We start from the raw sequence: 24,799 nt of genomic DNA on the forward strand, positions 1-24,799 counted from the left end.
CTTACCTGCTGTCTTTCAAATACATGGCTTTTTTCTTCATCAACAGTTAATACATACATATATGAGTATGTATACACATTCCTACACTACTCAGTCATTATAATGTGATTGGTATGTATGTTTTCAAGGCTGACTATTTGGCACTCAATAAACAACTGGTGTGTTCTTTCTAGGGAGAGACCATTTCTCCTTCTCCCAAGACTCCCCTGCTGTCTTTAGTTCTCTGTCTAGGGTTGAGGCCTGTGGGCTTTTCCTCACCCACTTTGGCATGTTCATTGTACTTGTCCTTGTTTTGCTCACATTATGTGGGTGTGTTGGTGAGATTGTAGAGACATAGTTTCTGACATTACTAGGTGTGATGGCTACTCTTGGTTGTCAACTTGACTGCATCCAGAATGAACTACAATTCAGAAATGGATGGCACATCTTTGAGAAATAATTTTTGCTTGGATAAAGGAGGTGAATCCACTTGTAGTCCAGAGCTTTGAGGTGGGAAGACACGCACCTTTAAAAATGACCTTGAGGCTGGAAGTCACACCTTTAATCTAGGCCACATCTTCTGGAAACCTATAGAAGGACAAGGAAGAATAAAGTATTTTGTCCATTGTCTGCTTGTTGGCTCATTTCTTTGCTAGCACATCCATTCCTTCACTGGCATTGAAGTCTACTTCTTTGGGATTCCAGTATATACTGAAGACCAGCTGAATCATCCGTCATTGTGGATGGAGCAACTATTGGACTTTTGGATTTTCTCTTCAAAGCTATCCATTGATGTATTAGCTGGACAGTAGCCTGTAAATTATTCCAACAAACCTATGTATACACACACACACACACACACACACACAGAGAGAGAGAGAGAGAGAGAGAGAGAGAGAGAGAGAGAGAGAGAAATTCATTCTATAAGTTCTGTTAGTCTAAAGAATCCTGACTATGCAGATTTTGGTACCAGAAGTGCTCTAGAACAACAGAAGTATAAGGATGAATTCTTTAAGTACCTGGAATATGCTTTTCAATTTAACAGCACCCTCAGATATTGAAGCCTCTCCAGTCACTCCCTCTTCTTGGAGCTTGGAGAATACTGAAAGTCCATGGTGTGAACTATATTACAAAGCTAAGGAGATAAATGCATTTTGTTATCCTGATTCATCAATTGTGAGTAGCAATGTATTTGGGGAATCTATATATAAAACTTTTGATGATTTGTGAGAAAATAAGGGAAATGATGTACCTAGTCGGTTGTTCTTAGCAACTCTGAATAAATTGATACAGGATAGAAATGAGCTCCTTGATAAAACTAACCAATTTCTATCATTTCAGATTACTGTGAAGGACATCAAAGAACTTACTGATAAAACTGACCAGCTCCAGATGCAAATAAATAGTTTAAATGTTTCTTAGTGTGAACTGGAAGGGAATCTTCTCTCCAGCAGCTATAGAGCTCAAGTTTCAGAAAATCAAACTGAAGCCCTCATTATAAGGTAGGCTGAACTACAACAAAAATTCAAATCGCAGCCTCAGTGTAGGCAGTTGAAGTAAGGGCATTAAATGGTAAAGAATGGGATCGTGTAACCTGGGGTGGGGATTGTGGAAGGACACTATTAAAGCTAAGAACTTTGACTCCTCAGATTCTCAAGGGTTTATCTTACCTGAGGAAGTAGTACCCTCAGCCCCACCCCTTGAAATATTACTTTTTCCACATTTGATGAAGAAACTAATCCTTCATTGTCTATTAAACCAGAAGTGACTTTCTCTGAAGGAAATGTCAGGCAAGATAATACTGATGTTCCTCAGGGTCCACTAATTGTTATTTCTAGACCTATAACCAAACATAGCCAAGCAGGCTCTTAGAGGGGTGGAAGTAAGTGTAGTCCATGAGGAGGTGTGCTACACTACTAAAGGGCTTAATGATTTTGCCGATTAATTCTAGCATAATTCTAGGAATATGTGTAGGAATTGGTTTTAATAGTGTGGGATAATGGTAGAAGAAATCTAAAACTAGATGAGGCTTAGTTTATCAATATCCCTCTGAGCAGAGATTCTGGGTTTAATATGGAAGCTCTCATAGTTAATCAAGGTGTCAAAAGTCTAAATGAATGATTGGCTGAAGCATTTGTCAAAAGATGGCCTACTCAAAGGGACTTGGAGATGCCTGATCTCTCTTGATTGAGGGTTAAACAAGGGATTTTAAGACTCAGAGAAATTGCAATGCTAGATGGGGTATGCTGTGTAAAACCTATTCCTCAACCATGCGAAGGCCAAGAAGAAATGCCCTTTACTAATTGTATAAAATGCAAAATGATGGAAGCAGCACCAGCACATTTGAAGAGTTTGTTGTCCCCCTTGTCCTTGTGCTGACCCTTATGATTGGAGATGCTGCTGCTCTATTGGATGAAAAAATGCACTGGGTTTAATTGGGCCCTGAGGTAGCATAGGCCACAAGGCAGCACTGAATCAATCACCACAGGAACAGTGATATTATTTATCATAATGGGTAGCATATACAAAAAAAAATGTTTATAATGTCCTAACCCTGAATGGCCAGCATATGCAAAGTGAATTTTATGGTGGTATATCTCTTTTGGACCTTTGGTACTGGCTAACCAATCATGGTCTCTTCAGGCATAAAATAGAGAAGCCTACTGAATAAGCAGAAAAATTCTTAAACAAATGAAAGAATGGCTACAATGGATTGTGACAAAAGGCATTCTAGGCCACTGAGTACATTCCAGACTTGAGCCAAATTGCAAACCCAGAAATTCTTAAAAAGGATAGTGGGGTTTCCCTGAGAAGGACCATCGCAGAATATCTAAGAAGTTTTACCGTTAGGAATTCTCCATTCCTTCCTCAAGGAGACCTATGGCTGTGCACAAGGTACCATACATTGGGAGAATCGAAATAATCCTACTTTCTGCTACTCTAGAAGTCTTGATTCTAGACAGGGGAGCATTCCTATCAGGACTGAAACAAGCATTCTATTGAAATGTAAGTGCAGACTCCCCCTGGTCACTTTGGGCTTCTAATGCCCTTAAACCAACAGGCTGAGAAAAAAGTAACTGTGGAAGACTTATTTTCACTATGTAAATATGTGTCACTGTGATTGGGTTAATAAAGAAGCTGCCTGGCCAATAGCTGGACAGGTAGAGTTTAGGTGGGAGTTGCAGAGAAGAGAGCATGAAGAAGGGAAGGAGTCTCTTGGAATTTCAAGATGCAGAGACATGAACTTTTCATACTGAGAAAAGGTACAAAGCCACATGGAAGAGTATAGATAAGAAATATGGGTTAATTTAAAATGTAAGAGTTAGCTAATAACAAGCCCGAGGTTTTGTCTGAGAATTTATAATATTAAGCCTCCTCATGGTTATTTGGGAACAGCTGTTGACACACTGTGAAACTCTGCCTAAAACTAACAACTCCTAACAGTGTTAGGAGGGATGATTGATCCATATCACCATGGGGAAATAGGACTGCCTCTACACAATGCAGTGAAGATTATGTCTGCAGTGCAGAAGATCCTTTAGGGTGTCTCTTAGTGCTACCATATTGTGTGATTAAAATCAATGGGAAACTACAATAGCCTAACACAGGAAGGTTTATAGAGGGCACAACACATCAGGAATGGAGGAATAGGTCACCTTCCAGGAAAGGAGCCAAGACTTGCCAAAGGTTAAGGAAACACAGAATGGGTAGTAGAGGAAGGTAGTTATAAATACTTAAGGCCATGTGACCAGTAACAGAAGGGAAGATTATCATTGACATTAGTGTTTCTATTGTATTTTCCTAAGAATGTTTTTGCACAGATAATTGTTTTTTTCCAATTTCTTTGTCAAGTGATGTAACATCAACTAAGAGAATTATCAATGGTTATCTGTATTTAACTTCTAGATACTAAAGTCCTGTCCACAAGAGACATTGACATCTATTCTAAATTACCAATGTGCTTGTAGTAGTATGAGAGCAAGTTATATCATGTTAGGTATAATTATGACATGGTTAAAAACATAATGCATTTGCAATTCTATTTGGTATAGTTATATTTAGCTGTTATTATGACCTGTTTATTGTCTTCAATTGGAAATTAATCATGGCATAAGGAGATATAATTGTGTGTCAAGTTGACAAGAAATGGACTTGTAATGGCTACACTTGTCTAATTCACTACATCAAACTACAATCCAGAAATAGAGGGCACACCTGTTAGAGAAGACGTTTGCTTGGTTTGCTGTGTGAGTCCACTATTAGTCCAGACATTAGAGGTAGGAAGACAAACACCTTTGATCCATATCTTGAGGTGGGAGGACACACGCCTTTGAAAACAATCACGAGGCTGGAAGATACACTTTTAATCTGAGCCATACCTTATGCTGGAAGTCTATGTAAGGGCATGGAAGAATAAACCTTTTGCCCTAGTCTTTTTAGCACATCCATTCCCTCAGTGGCACTGAAGCCTTCTTCAAGATTCCGGTATATACTGAAGATCATCAGAGAAAACCAGCATTGTGGTTGGAGCAATGACTGGACTTTGGCCACTTGTATGGTTTGACTCTAGTATGAAGATTTTTGAAGGTGAATAAAAAAATTTATCAGAGTATTTTCCTGAATGATGAATATTCTTTTATCTCTGTAATTTCAGTACTATGTAAAGGATTTGTCAAATTCAATTCATTTGGGGAGCCGAGATAGACAGTATATATTCTCGAACTTTATGTTTTCACAGAAGTATGAATTTTGTGATGTACAACACAACTAGATGTGAAAGTAAAGGTTTTGTAATTTTTTTTTGTTACTTTATTAGGATTCTTTTTGGTTGTGACAAAGAGTTTATGTAGTCCTGGCTGTCCTGGAACTCAGTATGTAGATGATGTCCTCTGACACAGAGATCTTCTTGTCTCTGCATCATGAGTGCTGGGAACAAAGGAGTGTACCACCACACCTGGCATTAGTATTAATTTTTGGATGTTGAACAAGATAAATGTTTTTATTACATTTTTTTTTTTTTACCAGGGGCTGGAGACATGGCTTAGTGGGTAAGAGCACTGGTTGCTCTCCCAAAAGACCAGTGTTCAATTCCCAAAACATGCATGGCAGTTCACAATGGTCTGTAACTCCAGCTTCAGGGGATCTGATGACCCCTTCTGTACTCTATCTCTATAAGGCATACATGTAGTGCACATACACAGTTACAGGCAGAATATACATACACATTAAAAGAAATAAAAAGCTTTTTCCACTGTTACATTGCAGAATTTTATTTTAATATAAACTCAAGGATATTTTTTTAAATTTAAAACTTCAATGACTTTCACAAGTTTCTTATCTTGCTGTTTCCATTTTGTATACTGTTGTGACTTGTAAGCAGAGAATACTAGAAAATGCAATGTCACATTATTTACAATAGTATGTTTCTCTAAAGTATGAATTTTCTAATATTTCCTAAGCTTCAAACTCTGGATAAAGGATGCATCAGTTTTTGCATTTTTATTTTTTCTCTCCATTATGGATTTTCTGATGTCTCCATAAACCAGAAGAGTAGGCAAAAGATTTGTCACATTCCTGACAACTGTAACGTCTCTCTCCAGTATTAACTCTCTGATATTTTCTAAGATTTGAGTCATGGGTAAAGGACTTCTCGTATTCCCTATGTTTGTAAAGTTTCCCCCCAGTGTGAACACTCTGATGTCTTCTAAGATTTGCTCGAAGGGTAAAGGACTTGTCACATTCCATACATTTGTAAGGTTTCTCCCCAGTATGAATTCTCCGATGTCTTGTAAGATCTGAGCAATTGGTAAAGGATTTGTCACATTCCTTACATCTGTAAGGTCTCTCTCCAGTATGAACTCTCTGATGTTTTCTAAGACTTACAATATGGATAAAGGCCATGTCACAGTCTTTACATTTGTGAAGTTTCTCTCCAGTATGACTTTTCTGATGTTCTCTAAGATATGAGCAGCTAGTATAAGACCTGTCACATTCCATACATTTATAAGGTTTCTCCCCAGTATGAACACTCTGATGTCTTTTAAGATGTGAGCAACTGGTAAACGATTTGTCACATTCCTTACAACTGTAAGGTCTCTCTCCAGTATGAACTCTCTGATGTATTTTAAGACTTGCAATATGGATATAGGACATGTCACAGTCTTTGCATTTGTGAAGTTTCTCTCCAGTATGAATTTTCTGATGTGTCCTTAAACCAGAAGATTGTGCAAAAGATTTGTCACATTCCTGACAACTGTAAGGTCTCTCTCCAGTATGAACTCTGTGATGTGTTTTAAGATGTGAGTCCCGGTTAAAGGATTTATCACATTCCATACATTTGTAAGGTTTCTCCCCAGTATGAATTTTCTGATGTCTTCTAAGGGTTGAGTTCAAGGTAAAGGATTTGTCACATACCTCACATTGGTAAGGTTTTTCACCAGTATGGATTATGTAATGCCTGTTAAGAAGTGATAATTTAGGGAAGGATCTGTCACAGTCACTGCACTTGTAAAGCTTCTCTCCATTGAGTCTGTAATGCCTTCTAAAATGTGAAAGCTGATGAAAGACCTTGCCACATTCTCTATAAGTATAATGTCTCCCAGCAGTATGCATTTTTTGATGTTTCTTTAGAGTAGAAGAGTGGGCAAAGGATTTGTCACATTCCTTACATTTGTAAGGTTTCTCTCCAGTATGCCTTTTCTGGTGGCTTTTAAGTGCTGACAACTGACAAAATGACTTTCCAAATTCTTCGAATTTGTAAGGTTTCTCCCCAGTAAGAAGTCTTTGATGTATTTGAAGACTTGAAATCTGGGTAAAGGATTTTTCACAAACGTTGCACTTGTAGGGTTTAATTCCAGTATGAATTCTCTCATGTTCCGTGAGGCCTGAGGCAGTACTGAAGCACTTCCTGCATTCCCCACAATGATACGGTTTCTCACCAATGTAGATTGGGTTTTTTTGCAAAAAATTGTATGAAGAGCTGAAATAGTCATCATATTCTCCCTGCCTGTGCCCTTTCTTTGCAGTGTAGAGTCTCTGATCTTGAGCAATGTTAGAATACAAATTTAAGGATTTCTCATAGTTTTTTAACTTGCAAGGTTCTTCTCCAGTGTGCATGCTTTCATATCTATCTGGATTTGATGAGTCAATAGAGGCATCCCTGTGATTATTGTATCTTGAGTTATTAGAGTTTCCTGTAGTTTCACCTGTTTTATAAAGTGCACATATGGAGGGGTCATGAAGCACTTTGCCAAGTTCATTACACTGATAAGACTCCTTTTTAGTCTTCACCCGTTGATGGACAGGATTACATTTGCAATAGTTCTCTGAAAATGAGTATAGTTCAGATTAATAGGGCTTGTTCCAATAATAAACATGTGATAAATGACTGTCTCCCCAAGTTCTCTTTTAACATAAGTCAACATGGAACTATTTAGATTAGAGCTCCCAGTAGTGGACATTTTCATTCACTGAATTGTATGGATTTTCACAAAAATGGCATGACAGCCTCCAAAGGTCAGTGGTTTATAACAGATATCTCATCTTTATCAGAAATTTCTAACTGGGAAACAAATGGAAAAAAATAATTAAGGCTTGTGAATTAGCTTTGGGATAGAGCTCACAGAGATTATAGTTAGAATACATGTCTCTATCTTTAAATATTTCTTCTCAGAAATTGATGAAAAGGAGTTTAATCTAATCCCAAGTTAACGGTATTTATACTTAACTAAGTGATAGGCAATGAAGAATACTGTTCAGAAGACTCAATTCCTTTTAAGATTAAAGTCTTACTTAAAAGCATCAAAAAGTTTATTATTATTATTTTTTCTAAAGCAAGGCATTAGATTCTAGAAAAGTAATGGATGCAAAGACAGTATTCGGCCAGACACCAGAGGCTCTAGATCGTTTGAGGCAGGGCTGTCATGGGCAGCTATTGTTTTTTTCTATCCTCCACTGTCTGAGATCCACACACTGCTGTGTTTCTTAATTTTCCTCATAGGGTTATTCTCAAGTCCACTCTGTACATAGACTCATGAGATTATTTCCCAGAAGAAAGTGAAGGATGTAATATGAAGATATGCGTACAAGGAAGGCAATTACAGAATAATCCTACTGCATGGACTCACGTTAGACTTAAAATTTTGTAAAATTATTCCAATCTGTTTTCAGCAGAATAAAATAAAACTGTACTTTGTACTAATATTAAGTCACTATAATTCTTGTGTAATAAGACACAACGCCTTCTAATAGTTATTACAACAGACCGATACATCCTGGGGCAGGATACTACACTAAGTTAAATGATGAGGAATCCTTTCAAGTGGAATTGAATATCACAAAACCATTTCTCTTTCACCTGAAGTCTTCACAGTTCTCTTGTTCATTCACGAGCCCACCCTAGTTGTGGCTACTCTCTCCTCTCCACATTCCAGGGCAATCTCATTCTTTCCAGACAGGTGATCACGCCTACCTCTAACACATAATCCACATGTTCTTTGAGGCAGCCCATGACCCATGCTAGAACTTTTAGAAAGAATACAGAAGTCTAAGACAGTACTACACTCAGTATATGAGAACACAAAACAGAGGAATTTAGGCAAGATTTCTTGACTGATATTTCTTCTCAAATTATTCAGTATATTTAGTATTTTTGGTTTGTGTATCTTGAACTTTTCTCAAAATTAAAACCATGTCAACAGTGATAATGGATATGGAGCTTTAAGATATGAGTGGAGCCGGGCGGTGGTGGCACACGCCTTTAATCCCAGCACTCGGGAGGCAGAGCCAGGCGGATCTCTGTGAGTTCGAGGCCAGCCTGGGCTACCAAGTGAGTCCCAGGAAAGGCGCAAAGCTACACAGAGAAACCCTGTCTCGAAAAACCAAAAAAAAAAAAAAAAAAAAGATATGAGTGGAAATATTATATGCTACTGAGTTTATGGATGAATCTTAGAACCAAAATAAAGGGTGGATGATACCTTGAAATGGAAAATGGAAAGAAAAAAGGAAATTGCATGAAATAGTTCTTTCCTACCACTAAACTTTGCCTGGTCTCCTGTTGGTTTTTTTCAGGACAACTTAACAGATTTTACATCCTATGAAGTCAACAAACAAAAGATGGGTTAAGAATTCTACAAGCAAAATGTTCTCACCCACAAAGACCATGTTGTTGTAATTCTCCAACATCACATCAATGTACAAAGACCGCTGAGCAAAGTCCAGGCATTCCCACTCCTCCTGGGAGAAGTCAATAGTCACATCCCTGAATGTCAACAGGTTCTGAAATGAAAAAGTATGGTCTGACCACATGATACCTGGAATTCTTTCCCAGAAATAAGGAGACAGAATGTAGATGAGTGAAGATAATTACTCAAAATGTGATTTCCAATACTGTCACATTCTATCATGAATGTTCTAACTCTGTGAAAACAGAATGAAACGATAGTCTTACAAGCAGTATACATGAAACAGAAAATACATTTAAGGTCTGGACTTGGTTAACTATTTGTTATTGGATAGTGTGTTTGTTACACAGGATCACAGGGGACATGTCTCAGGAGGAAAATTCATGATGAGGAAATGTGCTTTAACTGCTGTTACTGTAGATCATTCTAAAAGACTGACACAAATCAATCCTGTGTGTACTTGGGCCTTACATGACTCTATTATAACAGACTCAGTTGGGATGTTTAAACTCTAGGTCCAATGCCACATCATCAAATAGCAAAGGGGTAGGTATGGAAGACAGAATATATGACTGATTTTATAGACAAATAGTTTTGTTTTTTTTTTTCAACATTAGCAAGGATTGCAATAGCACTACATACTGTCAATTTTAACATTAACATATAAGTGTTCTATGGAATTAATTTTATGAGAATCTGTGGGCCACTACGAACAGATACAGCAATCTGCATCAGCTATATTTGATATCATCCAAAATTTCCATAAGAATATGCATAAACCAACAGATACAATTAACAATTTCAGAAGTTTTGAAAAATATTTCATTTTTCTCCCAAAGAGTAATAAATATTGAGGGAAGTCCAAGAACACATCAAAAAATGTTTAAGGTATAGATAAGAGAATCTGTACCAGTGACACTTTGGATAAAGTATTTACCAAAAAATTTAAAATATTACCAAGAATTTGCCAAAAATTAAATTCATTAAATACCAAGAAAATAAAACTGCAAATCAACAAATGGCCAAAGAACTAAATAGACACTTTTCAAAGTCAGAAATTCAAATGGCCAATAAAGATTACAAAATCATTCAGGATCCCAAAAGACAACTGTGGAAAAACAAATTAAAAGTATTTGGAAAGACTGCCTACCCCAAGCTGAATAGCTGCCATCAACTAACCTGCCAACAAATGTTTGCGGGGATATGGAGAGAAAGGCAGCCTTATTCACTGTTGATAGAGAGCAGGGTGCAAATTAATACAGCCATAGTGGCAATCAGTTTGGAAATTATCAAAGAAACTGAAAGAGAACTAACAAATGACCAAGTTCTTTCCCTCCTGGCCATAAACCCAGAGAACAACCCACCCCACAACAGACATATTTATACTCCATGATTACTGCTGTTTTAATCACCAAAGAAAAATTATTGGAATCAAACTAATTATCTGTTAATAGATAAACAGATGAATGGATAATGAAAACTGTATAAAATGGAAGACAATTCTGCTAGAGAAAAAAATAGAGTAAAAATTTGCATGAAAATGGATGGATGCAAAATGTGTGTAATATTAAGTGTAGTCATATACTTTTAGAGAAAAGACACCACGTTTTCACTCATATGCAGAATCCACCCAGTAATAAATGTATGTAGAATCAATGTATAGGTGGACACAGTATAACATGGACAAAAGAGAACAGGAAAGGTTAAATTATCAGGGACTAAATGCAGGCAATGAACACCAGTTATGAAAAAGGATATAAAGCTAAGTGCTCTTCTAGTTCTAATTCTGTCAAAGGTGTTCGGGGTTTTGGGGGTGGATAAGGAAATCAAAATATATTCAATTATGAAAATATAACATCCCATGTGAGGCTCCAGAGCTTCTTTTCTCTATAATGACTGTAAATGTATTAAAGGGCATCGAGTTGTATAGTCTTTGGGACTGCTTAATTTCATTGTGTGATTTTGTTGTTTTTCTGTTTGCAGAATTGCTCATAATAAAATTTTTAAAAACTATCAGAAGCAGATAATTAAAGGCTTTTAATACATCAAAGTATAACAGATTTAGATAATGAGTGGAAACGACCACTGACCTGCGACATGTTTACTGGAGAATCAGCCATTTCTAACTGTTTCTCTTCTTTGAGTTTCTCTTTCAGGAACAATGAAGAGATGGTTGCTTCCCTTTCAAATCAAGGGGTCTAAAAGGAAGAGTTAAAATTATACTGTTTAAAGAACAATGTCAAACCACATGAAAGACCCAAGCAACAGATTGCTACTGGGTGTCCAATCAATGATTCCAAAGCCAGGAGAGCATGAAAAGACATTGGAAGCTTGAAGAGAAAAATCACTATCAAGCATCTTGTTGCACAAAGAAAATTACTCTCTTAAAATTGATGGACACATAAGTGCATTTCAAGGTAGTCACCAATTAACACAAAATTGATTTCACTAAAGCAGCACTCACGTAATAAATTAGAGGCAAAATATACACAGCAGAGTCTGAGGAATCATCAATTAGAACATGGGAAATAATAAATTTCACGTGAGGAATAGAGAAATACAGGAGAACTGTGAAGTAATCATACATGAGCAAGACAGCAAACCACTATTTCTCAAAAAGAAGAATACTACCAATAATCCAACCAGCAACGACATAAAATTAAACCATAGGAAATTAAAATGCCATAAAAAACTAGCCACACTAAAAATAAAAATAGAGAATCCTCAACTAAATAAACAAACCTTGAAGCTAAATAAATTCAGCACATAACCCAGCTGTTCCTTTCCTTGGTATAAGCTCAAGGGACTGGACATCCTACTCCATAGACACTTGCTCACCCAAGTTCATTGCTGCTCTATTCACAATAGTTACAAAATGGCAACAACCTAAATGTCCTTCACCTGACAAATGGATAGTGAAAGTGTGGCACATATACGCTATGGAATACTATTCAGCTGTGAAGTAAATTAAAATCATGAGCTTTGCAAGTAAATGAATGGACCCAGAAAAGATCATATTGAGTGAGGTAATCCATACCCAGGGAGACAGACATTGCAATGATCATAGAAGTTCCTAGCTCCAAATCCTCAGATGTGAGTACACAACCTGGAGTGACTGCAGTAACCAGAAAAGTAAGAGATCACTGTGGGTTGTCGGAGAGTAACAGAGATGGAGTAACAGGGAACAAGTGTCTGAAGGGGGAAATGGAAAAAAGAAAAAGGGGGGTGAGGATTTAACTATGGAGCAGGGACAGATATGAACACAGAAGGAGGGTAAAATAACAGTAAGCATGTCTGTAAAATTCAGAAGGAATCCATCTATTTCTTGACTATTATCCATCCATCAAAAAATGCCTATAATACATCTAAGTCTGTGTAAGCATATACATTTAGAGTATAAATAAAAATTTCCCAACTGGATTGATGATGCTCCTCACAAGAGCCATAGAATTTCTAACAAAATGACCAACACCAGGGGTAAAAAGCCTGCTTTGGGGCCATTGGGCTGGGCCCCCCGGGAAGGTTCCCCTTTTCCAAGATCCCCCTGGAAGACCCTGCAGTCTACACCCCACACACTTCCTGAGAATTGGAGACCAGCCCCCAGCGCCCATCTGGACCAGTGGTGAGTGCCTGGGGTCATACTCTGAGAAGCCTGCCCCTAGGTCCCATCCCTGGGAACCAGCCGTTCTGGGGAAGACATGCCCAACTTGGCCCCAGTTTCCGGTCATCTAGCTGAGCCCCCGGGAAGGTTCCCCTTCTCTAAGACCCCCAGCAGACCCTGCAGTCCACACGCCCTGCCCCCAAATCCATCCGCCCGAGATCCCCCCCTACTTCCTGAGAATTGGAGACCAGCCCCCAGCGCCCATCTGAAACCAGAGGTGAGTGCCTGGGGTCATACTCTGAGAGGCCTGCCCCAGGTCCCATCCCTAGTCACCAGCCATTCTGGGGAAGACCTGCCCAACTTGGCCCCAGTTTCTGGCCATTGGGCGGGGGCCCTGAGAGGGTACCCCTTCTCGAAGACCCCCAGCAGACCCTGCAGTCTACAGGCCCTGCCCATCCAACGGAGACACCTCCCCACCCCTCCCCCACCCCCCCCCACCCCCCCACCCCCACCCCACCCCCCCCACCCCCCCCCCACCCCCCGCCAACTTCCTGAGAATTGGAGACCAGCCCCTAGCACCCATCTGGACCAGAGAGGCTTCCTGAAATGCCAAAGCTCTGTATGAACCAAGAGCACTGATAAGACCAAGAACAAATCCATGAGGAGATGGGCATACGTCAAGGCAGAAGTACATACAACAAAAAAAAGGGCAATACAGCAACACCAGAACCTAGCCCTCCTCCAACAGCAAGACCTGAACATCACAAAATGGAAGAAGCAGAAAAAAGCAACCTTAAGAATAACATCATGAAGATGCTAGAGGCCTACAAAGAAAAAAATCAAAAATGAAATTGAGGAACAGACAAACAAAAAATGGGAAGAATGCTATAAAAAAAAACTAGAAGAAAAGAAATAAAACAGAAGAAAATAATAAATCCATGAAAGAAAACAATGAAAAAGCAATGAAACAGATGAGGGAAACAGTCCAAGACCTGAAAAGGAAAAGAGAAAAAATGAAGACACAAACAGAGGGAATGCTGGAAATACAAAATCTGAGTAAACGAACAGGAACTACAGATGCAAGTATAACCAACAGAATGCAAGAGATGGAAGAGAGGATCTCTGGCGTTGAAGATACAGTTGAAGAAATAGATTCATCAGTCAAAGAAAACACTAAAGCCAACAAAGTCATGACCCAAAATGTCCAGGAAATTTGGGAAACCACGAAAAGACCAAACCTAAGAATAATAGGGGTCGAAGAAGGAGAAGAATACCAACTCAAAGGCACAGAAAATATATTCAACAAGATCATAGAAGAAAACTCCCAACTTAAGGAAATGCCTATGAAGATACAAGAAGCCTATAGAACACCAAACAGACTAGACCCCCCAAAGAAATCCCCTCGCCACATAATAATTAAACAACTAAACGTACAGAATAAAGAAAGGATATTAAGAGCAGCAAAGGAAAAAGGCCAAGTGACTTATAAAGGCAAACCCATCCGAATAATACCCAATTTCTCAATGGAGACTTTGAAAGCCAGAAGGATCTGGACAGATGTAATGCAGACACTCAGAGACCATGGATGCCAGCCTAGACTAATAAACCCAGCAAAACTTTCAATCATCATAGATGGAGTGAACAAGACATTCCAAGACGGAGTCAGATTTAAACAATACTTATCTAAAACCCCAGACCTACAGAAAGCACTAGAAGGAAAATTCCAACCTAAGGAAGTCAGATACACCCTTGAAAACACAGGCAACAGATAACACCATAGCAGTAAACCCCAAAAAAGAGAAGCACACACATTCTACTACCAAAAAAACAGGAATGGACAATCACTGGTCATTAATATCCCTTAATATCAATGGACTTAATTCACCTATAAAAAGACACAGGCTTACAGAATGGATACGAAAGCAGGACCCATCTTTCTGCTGCATATAAGAAACACACCTCAAATTCAAAGATAGACACTACCTAAGAATAAAAGGCTGGGAAAAGACTTTCCAATCAAACGGTCTTAAGAAGCAAGCAGGTGTAGCCATCCTAATATCCAGCAAAATAGACTTCAAACTAAAATCAATCAAAAGAGATCAAGAAGGGCATTACATACTCATCACAGGAAAGATCCACCAAGATGAAATTTCAATTCTGAACATTTATGCCCCAAACACAAGGGTACTCACATATGTAAAAGAAACACTACTAAAGCTTAAATCACATATAAAATCCCACACATTAGTAGTGGGAGACCTCAACACCCCACTTTCACCACTGGACAGATCTCCCAAATCGAAACTTAACAGAGAAATAAAGGACTTAACTGATGTTATGTCTCAAATGGACTTAATCGATATCTACAGAACATTCCATCCTAACAAAAAAGAATATACCTTCTTCTCAGCACCCCATGGAACCTTCTCTAAAATCGACCACATACTTGGCCACAAAGCAAATGTCAACAGATACAAAACAATTGGAATAACCTCCTGCGTTCTATCAGACCACCATGGCTTAAAGTTGGATTTCAACAACAACAAAAACTACAGAAAGCCTACAATCTCATGGAAACTGAATAATGCTCAACTGAATCACCAATGGTTAATGAAGAAATAAAGAAATTAAAGACTTCCTAGAATTCAATGAAAACAAATATACCACATACCCAAACTTATGGGACACCATGTGCCCCACCTGCAGGGCTTCAACGGTTTCTCGACCACCCTAAGGACGGAATGATAGAGACAGGAGATACAAGGAAATACACCAAGTCTAGATTCTGATCAAGGTGCAACTTTATTTTTCTCCAAGAGGGTTTATATAGTTCCTGCAGGGTGAGGGGAGCAAGAAGCTGTCATCTGCATAAGGTGGGACAAGCTAACAGGATGTTTGTATAGGATGTTTACAGTGTGAAAGGGTCAAAGGCTCTGCCTCAATGTCCTGTTGCTAGGCAACCTGACTGTAAGATGATCTAGTTGCCTGTCATTAGAGATTCTGTCCTTGTCCCTGACATCTGCCCCTTCTTAGTAATAAATCTAAGGGCCAACATAAACCAGGTTCGAATCGTCTAAAAGGAGGGCTCTGAAAGAGGCTTTGCATGGAGGATTACAGAGGCCCTATCCCTCTAAAGGTTGTGAAAAAAGGGTCCGAGAGGGAATGTCTCTCCAGACTCAAGCACCACAGGCGTCCCCATAGTGCAGGAATCAATGGACCGTGCAGTTTTTTGAGGGAGCGGAAATGGTTAAGCGCAAGGCTGCAACTGCACACCCGCTATGCAACAGGGCATATAATCCAGGCTCTCGGGATTTTGGGGTACCATGGTCCCCAGCCTGTGCAGTCCCAGCTGCACTCCAATCATGCCTTGAGTGAGCCTTTTTCCCACACACAGGTGCAGCCTCCCCTGAGTGAAGGGGTCTGTGTGGGGCATCTCTCGTCAGGGGAAATTTCAACCCTGGAGTCCTGAATATCAAAGCAGTGGTAATGAACCTGGATCTGCCTGGCCGGCAGGTCTGTTCTTTGGCTTTGGATGAACCCAGTGAGCCAGGAAAGTGCCCATGGCCCAAAGGCAAGGACCAGGAGCAGCAGGCCTACAACAGGTCCTAGGAGGGAGGGAAGAAGGGTTGTTAGCTAAGGGAAGTTGGAAAACCAATTCTAGAACCACCCAAGCTCTTTTTCCTTTTTTTTTTTTTTTTTTTTTTTAAGTCCTTTTTCTAACCTACCATACTGTCCCTGACTACCCCGGTGTGGTCTGTAAAGAAGCAACATTCCTCTCTGAGCCCAGTACAAAGGCCACCCTGTTGTAGAAAGAGGAGGTCCAGGCCTCTCCTGTTCTGTAAAACTACCTCAGCTAGGGAGGAAAGGGATGACTCAAGGGCAGAAATTCCCTGTTCAAATTGGGCAATATCCTCGTCTATGGACAGTCAAAGCTCAGAGTAATGTTGGTTGGACAGGACCAGAGAGGCAATTCCTGTGCCTGTTCCCGTTGCTCCAACCCCCAAAAGGACTGCTAAGGTGATGGCAGTAACAGGCTCCCATCAAGGCAGTCGTCTCAGCGCGGCTTCTCTTCCTAGAGATCTAGGAATTGATCTGAGGAATAATAGGTTAGTCTAGGTGGAAGGGACCTAAGTGCCCTGAGTGGCATCTCTGGTGCTACCCTGTTTGCTATGCTACCTGCCAGCCACAGGCTGTGTCAAGCTGGCCCAACATGGCTATGACCACCTGTGACACCAAGGCCAGCAGGTCAGACAAGTCTTTCTGACACCTTGGATGAAAATTCAGCACTGTCCTTGGAAACATGACCCCTGCTGTCAGACTGGATTTGTGACAAGCAGTGTCCCTGCTCAGCCCAGAACATGATTGACCATGGGACTTGTATACTGTGTGAAAGGTCTCAAACACAGTTTGCTGTAAAGTTCCCACTGTCCCCCCCACAGGAACTCTGAGCAGAGTGATAACAGAGCTAAAAGGCTGGTGGGGGTTGTCGTGGGCGAGGACAACAGCCTGGAGGGCTTGCCGGAGGGACAGCATTTGAAACAGAAGAAGTTTCCTCAGGAGAGGGGCTATCTCTCCTGGGCAGATCAGGTATATTTACAGCTCTAACCAGGCGTTCTGGTAACCATCTGGGAGCAGAGTGTATCTGGTCAAGAATGCAGACCGAACCTCGTCCCCATATAAGGACCGGGTCGGGGCCCTTCCAACGCCCTGTGAGGGGATCTCGTCACATGGCTAGTGGCCGGGTGGCATCTGGAGAAGGGTGCCAGTGCCTGTCAGCGGCAGAGTGCCCTGCAGCATCTAAGGTGAGAAAGTTGAGAACAAACAGAGCATTGCTCAATTGATCTCTGGGGGAGGTAAAATGAAGGTTAGAAGACTTGAGGCGAGCCAAGCATGTCTTTAGGGTCTGGGGGGCTCGTTCTATTATGCCCTGTCCCTGGGATTGTAAGGTATCCCTGTGGTATGAATAATTTGTAGACTATCACAAAATTTTTTGAAGCCTGTGATGGTATAAGCAGGGCCATTGTCTGTCTTTATCTTAGCTGGTTTTCCCAAGGCAGAAAAGGCAAGAATCAGGTGAGAAAGAACATCCTTTGTGGCTTCCCCAGCATGAGGAGAGGCGAAGATAAAGCCACTAAAGATATCTATAGAGACATGGATAAATTTTTGTCTGCCGAATTCGGGGCAATGAGTAACATCTGTCTGCCAGATTTGGTTGGGAAGGAGGCCTCGAGGGTTGACTCCCAAGTGAGGGGCAGGGTGAGAAACAACACAAGAGGGACACTGTTTGACAATTTCTCGGGCCTGTTGTTTAGAGATCTTAAAAAGAAGATGGAGGGTCTGAGAATTTAAATGGTGGATGTTATGGGCAGTTTGGGTCTGTAGGACTGAGCCGACCATGACAGGGAAAGTTAGCCTGGTGGCGGCATCTGCCTGTGCACTGTCATCGGTTAACGGTCCAGGAAGATCACTATGGGCTCTAATATGACCTATAAAAAATGGGTGTTGGTGAGTCAGGACAAGCTGTTGAATCTGGGAGAAAAGTGGGGTGGCGTTGGAGGTAGGCCTTATGGCTGGAGAGGTTTCTAACAAGGGGATGGAAAAGGCAATATAGGCACTATCTGTATAGATATTAGTAGGTTGATCAGAATAGGTCTGAAAAACCTTTAAAATTGCTGAAAGTTCAACCAACTGTGCTGACCGGAAAGGCGTTAGGAAGGAGGTAGGGCAGCCTTGGGCCACAAAGGCTGCAACACCATTAGCAGAACCATCGGTAAAGACTGTAAGTGCATGAGAAATGGGACCAGTTTTTGTAATTTTTGGAAAGATGAAGGGATGTAGCAGGGCAAAATGGAGCAAGAGGTCATCTGGGAGGTGATTATCCAAGGTCCCTGTAAACCCTGCCAAGGCAACCCCCCACTTATCTAAGGTTTGGAACAAAAACTGAGTTTGATCCTTAAAAGAGGTTGTGAGTATGATATCAGGGTCCTTACCAAAATATTGGCGAGAGGTCTGTCGTCCTTTCATAATGAGTGAGGCCACCTGTTCGGGGTAGACGGAAATGACTCTCGAAAGGGCAGCGGACATGTGGACCCAGAGGAGTATCTTGCCTTTAAGTTTTGGTTCTTGAGCATGTTGCCAAAAGACTCCTGTGGGTGTGTGTGGTGTGGGCAGAACTATAAAATACAGAGGTATGGCATAGGAAATCTGAAAGCAAGACTGTTGGTTAATGGCAATGGCTATCTGAATCAAAGCCTCGTTGGCTGCAGGGGAAAAGCACACGGGGTGATGTGGGGTCAGGGTCGCCCCGAGGATCTCGTAGAGGGGAAGGAGAGAATCCGTAGGAAGTTTAAGATGAAGCCTAAGCCATTGGATATGGCCGAGCAATTGCTGGAAATCATTTAGGGTATGGAGATGGTCAGTGCGTAACTGGACGCGAGGAACGAGGACCCGGTTTGAATGGAGTTCCAACCCCAGGTAATTGAAATGGTCCACAAAAATGGGAAGACGAGAAACATAGGGAGGGGGCGTTGTGGAAGGGGGAACTGCCGGAGATTTTTGAGGTGGTATAAAAGGGCCCAAGGACTCCTATGTTAAGGGGAGATTTTTGCAGGGGGGCCAGTCTGGATTATGGTAACGGGCCGCCCTTCTCTAGGGAAGCCTCCTCGGTGGGGTCTAAGGGGAGTTAGAGGTCAAATTATTAACAGGGATGAGGATGGGCAAAAGTGGACTCCTGGGCACTGTTAGGTTTAAAAGTCGTGAGCATCCCCTCTTCCATAGAGCGCAGGTCGTGAACCGAGGGACAGACTGAAGGCGGACCAGAAAGGGCTCGGGGGTCTTAGGGCAGGTAGAGGGGGAGCAAAAGGCTTCTTTGAAGATTTTTTTTCTCCTACATTAATAAGCTCTTGTATGTCAGGAATATTTATAGACCCTGAGAATGTCAATAATCAACAAAGGCTTTAAGGTCTTTTATCTTTACCCTAGTTCCTTGTATCTTGAGGGGCTCATTTAGGCCAGAAATAAATAAATCTCGTGACGAAGTTGCCTGTCCCATGGCTCGTCACTTTCTTACCTGCATCGTCTCCTCCGGGATCGCGTCCTGAACCAGGCGATTTCAGGGGGATCCAACAACTTCACCAAGGCCTTGGTCTTCCTCCGGGAGACGACGTTCCGAATCCTCAAGAGGTGGTTTCATCCACGTTGGGCGCCAGTTTGCCCCGCCTGCACGGCTTCAACAGGTTTTTGACCACCCTAAGGACGGAATGATAGAGACAGGAGATACAAGGAAATACACCAAGTCTAGATTCTGATCAAGGTGCAACTTTATTTTTCTCCAAGAGGGTTTATACAGTTCCTGCAGGGTGGGGGGAGCAAGAAGCTGTCATCTGCATAAGGTGGGGCAAGCTAACAGGATGTTTGTATAGGATGTTTACAGGGTGAAAGGGTCAAGGGCTCTGCCTCAATGTCCTGTTGCTAGGCAACCTGACTGTAAGATGATCTAGTTGCCTGTCCTTAGAGATTCTGTCCTTGTCCCTGACAACCTAAGAGGGAAATTCATAGCACTAAATGCCTACATAAAGAAATTGGAGAAATCTCACATTAGTGACTTAACAGTACATCTGAAAGCTCTAGAACAAGAAGAAGCAAACTCACCCAGGAAGAATAGACGCCAGGAAATAATCAAATTGAGAGCTGAAATCAATAAAATAGAAACAAAGAGAACAATACAAAAAATTAATGAAACAAAGAGTTGATTCTTTGAGAAAAATGGACAAGATAGACAAGTCCTTATCCAAACTAATCAAAAGACAGAGAGAGAGCATCCAAATTAACAAAATCAGAAATGAAAAGGGGGACATAACAGACAATGAGGAAATCCAGAGAATCATCAGGTCATACTTCAAAAACCTCTACTCCACAAAACTGGAAAATCTAAAAGAAATGGATAATTTTCTGGATAGGAACCAATACCTAAGTTAAATCAAGACTAGATAAACTATTTAAATAGTCCAATAACCACTAAGGAAATAGAATCAGTCATTAAAAGTCTCCCAACCAAAAAAGCCCAGGACCAGATGGTTTCAGCACAGAATTCTACCAGATCTTCAAAGAAGAGTTAATACCAATACTCTTTAAATTGTTCCACACAATAGAAGCAGAAGGAACATTACCAAACTCCTTCTATGAGGCTACAATTACCCTGATTCCTAAACCAAACAAGGATACAACAACAAAGGAGAACTACAGACCGATCTCCCTCATGAACATTGATGCAAAAATACTCAATAAAACACGGGCAAACAGACACCAAGAACACATCAAAACAATTATCTACCATGATCAAGTAGGCTTCATCCAGGGATGCAAGGGTGGTTCAACATACGAAGGTCCGTCAATGTAATACACCATATAAACAAACTCAAAGAAAAAAACCACATGATCATCTCACTAGATGCAGAAAAGGCATTTGACAAAATCCAATACCCCTTCATGATAAAAGTCTTGGAGCGATCAGGAATACAGGGAACATACCTAAACATAATAAAGGCAATTTACAACAAGCCAACAGCCAACATCAAATTAAATGGAGAGAAACTCAAACTCAAAGCGATTCCACTAAAATCAGGAACAAGGCAAGGCTGTCCGCTCTCCCCATACTCTGGGTTCCAGAACAGCGTGTGTCAGCTCCCACCAGTCCTGTGGTATAATCCTATTATAAGCTGACCAGGTGTTTAACATTTGCTTTACATATGGGGAATGCATGCCATAAGATACTATTGCTTCCTTAAACCTTCGTAAATCTAACATTTCAATTGGAGCCCAAATATTTTGTGTATTCATTTGATCAGGTAACTGCTGTACGGTTACCGGATAAATTAAGGATGACTGTGTGAAAACAGGCTTTCTTTCTGTAACCTTATGATCCAATCTTGAAACAACTTCACTGTTAATTTCTTCCGTCTGAATTTGAATTTCTCTATAATTCATTTTAACAGCTTTTTCTAAAACTTTTATCCTGGCACTTAAATTGACTATCTTTTAAAATAGTAAAATGAGGATAAGAAAAGTAATAAAGTGCATAATTTGATCAACATTAATCTTCTCATATAGTTGTTCCATTGTCAGACTGCCTAAAATTTCAAACAAAGCCCAATTTTCTTCCAATGTACACAGAAAACCCTTTTTTAAAAAATGTGGGGAAAAAAATCTCTTTTAAATAGTTTCCTTTAAAATATCTGATATCTTAATTGACTTACCAAGTCTACGTAGAACAGTAGAAATTGGAGGAAATTTCAAAACAGCCACCTAGTGTTTGAGGTGTGAATCCAAAGAGAGAGAGAGAGAGAGAGAGAGAGAGAGAGAGAGAGAGAGAGAGAGAGAGAGAGAGAGAACAAGAAAGCATAGCCACAAGTTCTGGCTAAAGCTTAAATCCAGCCACATGTTCCCACTTGAGCCGAGTCAAGCCTTGGCTCAGGCTTCCTTAAGCTCCAACCACGTGCGTTGGCTTTACAGCTAGGGGCCCTGTTCGGCAGGGCAGGCCTGAGTTTTTTGTAGCACCGGCTTTAAGCAAGTAGCTCCAGCTGCGTGCAACTGCTTGGGGCTACGGTCAGTCCGGCCTGAGACCAAGCCGACCTGGGCCCGAGCTAGGGAGCCGGGCCGCCCAGGCGGGAAACCGGACCTGCCGCCAAGCCAAGCGGTTTTTTTTTTTTTTTTTTTTTTTGGTTTTTTCGAGACAGGGTTTCTCTGTGTAGCTTTGCGCCTTTCCTGGATCTCGCTCTGTAGACCAGGCTGGCCTCGAAATCACAGAGATCCGCCTGCCTCTGCCTCCCGAGTGCTGGGATTAAAGGCGTGCACCACCACCGCCCGGCTAAGCCAAGCGGTTTTTAATGGACTCTTGCCACATGGGCGCCAAATGTAGATGTAACCGTCTTATTCAATAAGAAACACAGAACCAATGAAAAGATGAAAGCCCAAGAGGTCAGAGCTAAGAGCCTTACCCTTCACTCTCGTGGTGGTCCTACCTTTCCGAAAGAGACCTACTTCCTGTGTGTCTTTTTATAGTGTTTCTGTTCTGCCTTCTCATTGGTTGTAAACCCAACCACATGACCTCTTAGTCAATGCCAGTCTGTACAGACCTCCAGGTCTCATATAGTTGGTATTGAGATTAAAGGCATGTGTCTCCAATGCTGGCTATATCCTTGAACACACAGAGATCTACCTAGCTCTGCCTACCAAGTGCTGGGATTAAAGGCGTGCACCACCACCGCCCAGTTTCTGCTATGGTTTGCTAATAGCTCTGATCCCGGGCAACTTTATTTATTAACATACAAATCACATTTTAGTACAAATAAAATATCACCATAATAAGTGAGTTATCGTAATTATTCAAAAGATGCTTTCTTATATCATTCTGTACTATAATGCATTTAATTTTTTTTTGTTTTCTATTTTTCCCTGAAGCAGGGTATTTTCTGTGCAGTGCTGGCTGTCCTTGATGTCACTATGAACACCTTGCCAGCCTCCAACAGACTGTGATCCACCTGCCTCTGCCTTCTGAGTGTTGGGATTAAAGGCCTGGCAAAGACACTTTTCAGAATGCTGTATTTACATCCCAGTGTGCATATGTCTCAGATGGAAAATTTATGGTGGATAAAAGTTTATTGTTAAAAGTTAATGCTTACAAGTAAACTGTGGAACTCGCAAAAAAAAATACTTTCAGATTCAATGAAATTTGCAAGCGTTCCTTTTAAGACTATAATCTATAATCTAAGAAATCGCTCTGTGCGAATTGAGTCTCCAGTTAAATGTGCCACTCTTGAACAGAGAAGTGGTATAACACTTAGTAAGTTAGTACGGATGGCTGCAAATTTCAAGAGCGATGTCGTTTCCACCACAGCAAAGAGAATCAAGCTTGCAAATCTCGAGAGAAATTCAGATATTCCATTAGGTTATTCTTACAAAAATATTTTGGCAATCAGAAGATCAACTGAAATAAATAGTTTTATTCCATATGATCTGAAATATACCAAGAAAAAGATGTCCACAGCAGAACTTCAGATCTGGCTTCCTTATGAACAGCAGAGAAACTGCTCGCATCCCCTGGTCCCTCCCCTCCCGTGTCCCAGCCCCGCAGCTCCTCTGACCTGGGAGGTTCCAGGGCCGCCGGGCTGCGGTTCCCGCCACTGCGCTGCTGACTGGTGACTTTCCCAGGCCGCCCCGCGCGGAGACTGCGGCTCCGGGGAGGTTTCGTGTCCCCGCGACACCCCGCCGTGTCCTCCGCACCCTGATCTGCACCATGAGATTCCCCACTGTGCAGGACCCCAGCAAAAACCGGGAATGGACCCTTAGTACTGCTGACTTTGGCTCCTTCTAACTTCTCCAGGATCACACTGTGTCCCAGCTTCCGTTTACGTTAGTCCTCCAACCCCTCCCACGCTCCACTCTTCCCCTACACCCAGCCAATGTGCCACATCCTCCCAGCTGCTGTTTCCGGGTGAATGTCTCTGCCCCACTGAATTATCCCTCCCACTCGGTCTCAGGCTGCCTTCCACACAGCTCCAGCTGTCAGGCTGCCCTGGACCCGCTCTGCACAGCCTTCCCACATGCTTGCTGCCAGCCTAGACCAGACCTGGATCTAGGAGGACGCTGCATCCTGGTTTCTCAAGCCACAGTGAATCTGAATCCTTCAGATAAAAGACAGGCAGCCAAACCTCGACTTGACTACCAGCTACATACTTTACACCGAACGATAATACGCTTAATTCAAAGCCAGAGTCTCATCCCCAACACAAACATGACAAGCCAAAAGAAAATACTGCAATTGTGCCTTGGGGAGAGACATTTCAGGAACTTGGGTTTTGAAAAGAAATAGGTGCCTCTAACAGACCAGGGCTGAGTTCATCCAGCGCTATACTGCTCTCACCATTCGATGGTGGTCTTATCATTTTACTATCAAACAAATGTTTCTTTTGTGACTCATGCTAAGGATGCTTTTAGATAAAATATAGGAAAAATTTTAATGCAGTGGTGAATGCTGAGA

The 24,799-nt window shown here is 41.3% G+C and overlaps 1 protein-coding gene across 7 annotated transcripts; it reads right to left on the reverse strand.

Moving 5' to 3' along the window:
- Positions 1 to 5,231: 5,231 nt before the first annotated feature.
- Positions 5,232 to 24,178, reverse strand: LOC128124429 (zinc finger protein 54-like). Of its 7 annotated transcripts, XM_052760676.1 has the most exons (7): positions 23,904 to 24,178; positions 19,832 to 20,010; positions 18,753 to 18,801; positions 15,434 to 15,492; positions 11,252 to 11,359; positions 9,129 to 9,255; positions 5,232 to 7,304 (listed from the first exon to the last, which is right to left on the reverse strand). In XM_052760676.1, the coding sequence occupies exons 5-7, from the start codon at positions 11,279 to 11,281 to the stop codon at positions 5,479 to 5,481; spliced, it is 1,983 nt and encodes a 660-aa protein (XP_052616636.1). In that variant the 5' UTR covers positions 11,282 to 11,359; positions 15,434 to 15,492; positions 18,753 to 18,801; positions 19,832 to 20,010; positions 23,904 to 24,178; the 3' UTR covers positions 5,232 to 5,478. The 7 variants fall into 7 exon arrangements, with proteins under 7 accessions (XP_052616636.1, XP_052616638.1, XP_052616637.1 ...); XM_052760678.1 differs by lacking the exon at positions 18,753 to 18,801; XM_052760677.1 differs by lacking the exon at positions 15,434 to 15,492.
- Positions 24,179 to 24,799: the final 621 nt, after the last annotated feature.

This window comes from Peromyscus californicus, unplaced genomic scaffold, assembly GCF_007827085.1.
Source record: "Peromyscus californicus insignis strain IS unplaced genomic scaffold, ASM782708v3 Scaffold_4__1_contigs__length_199733344, whole genome shotgun sequence".
Lineage (NCBI taxonomy): Eukaryota > Metazoa > Chordata > Mammalia > Rodentia > Cricetidae > Peromyscus > Peromyscus californicus.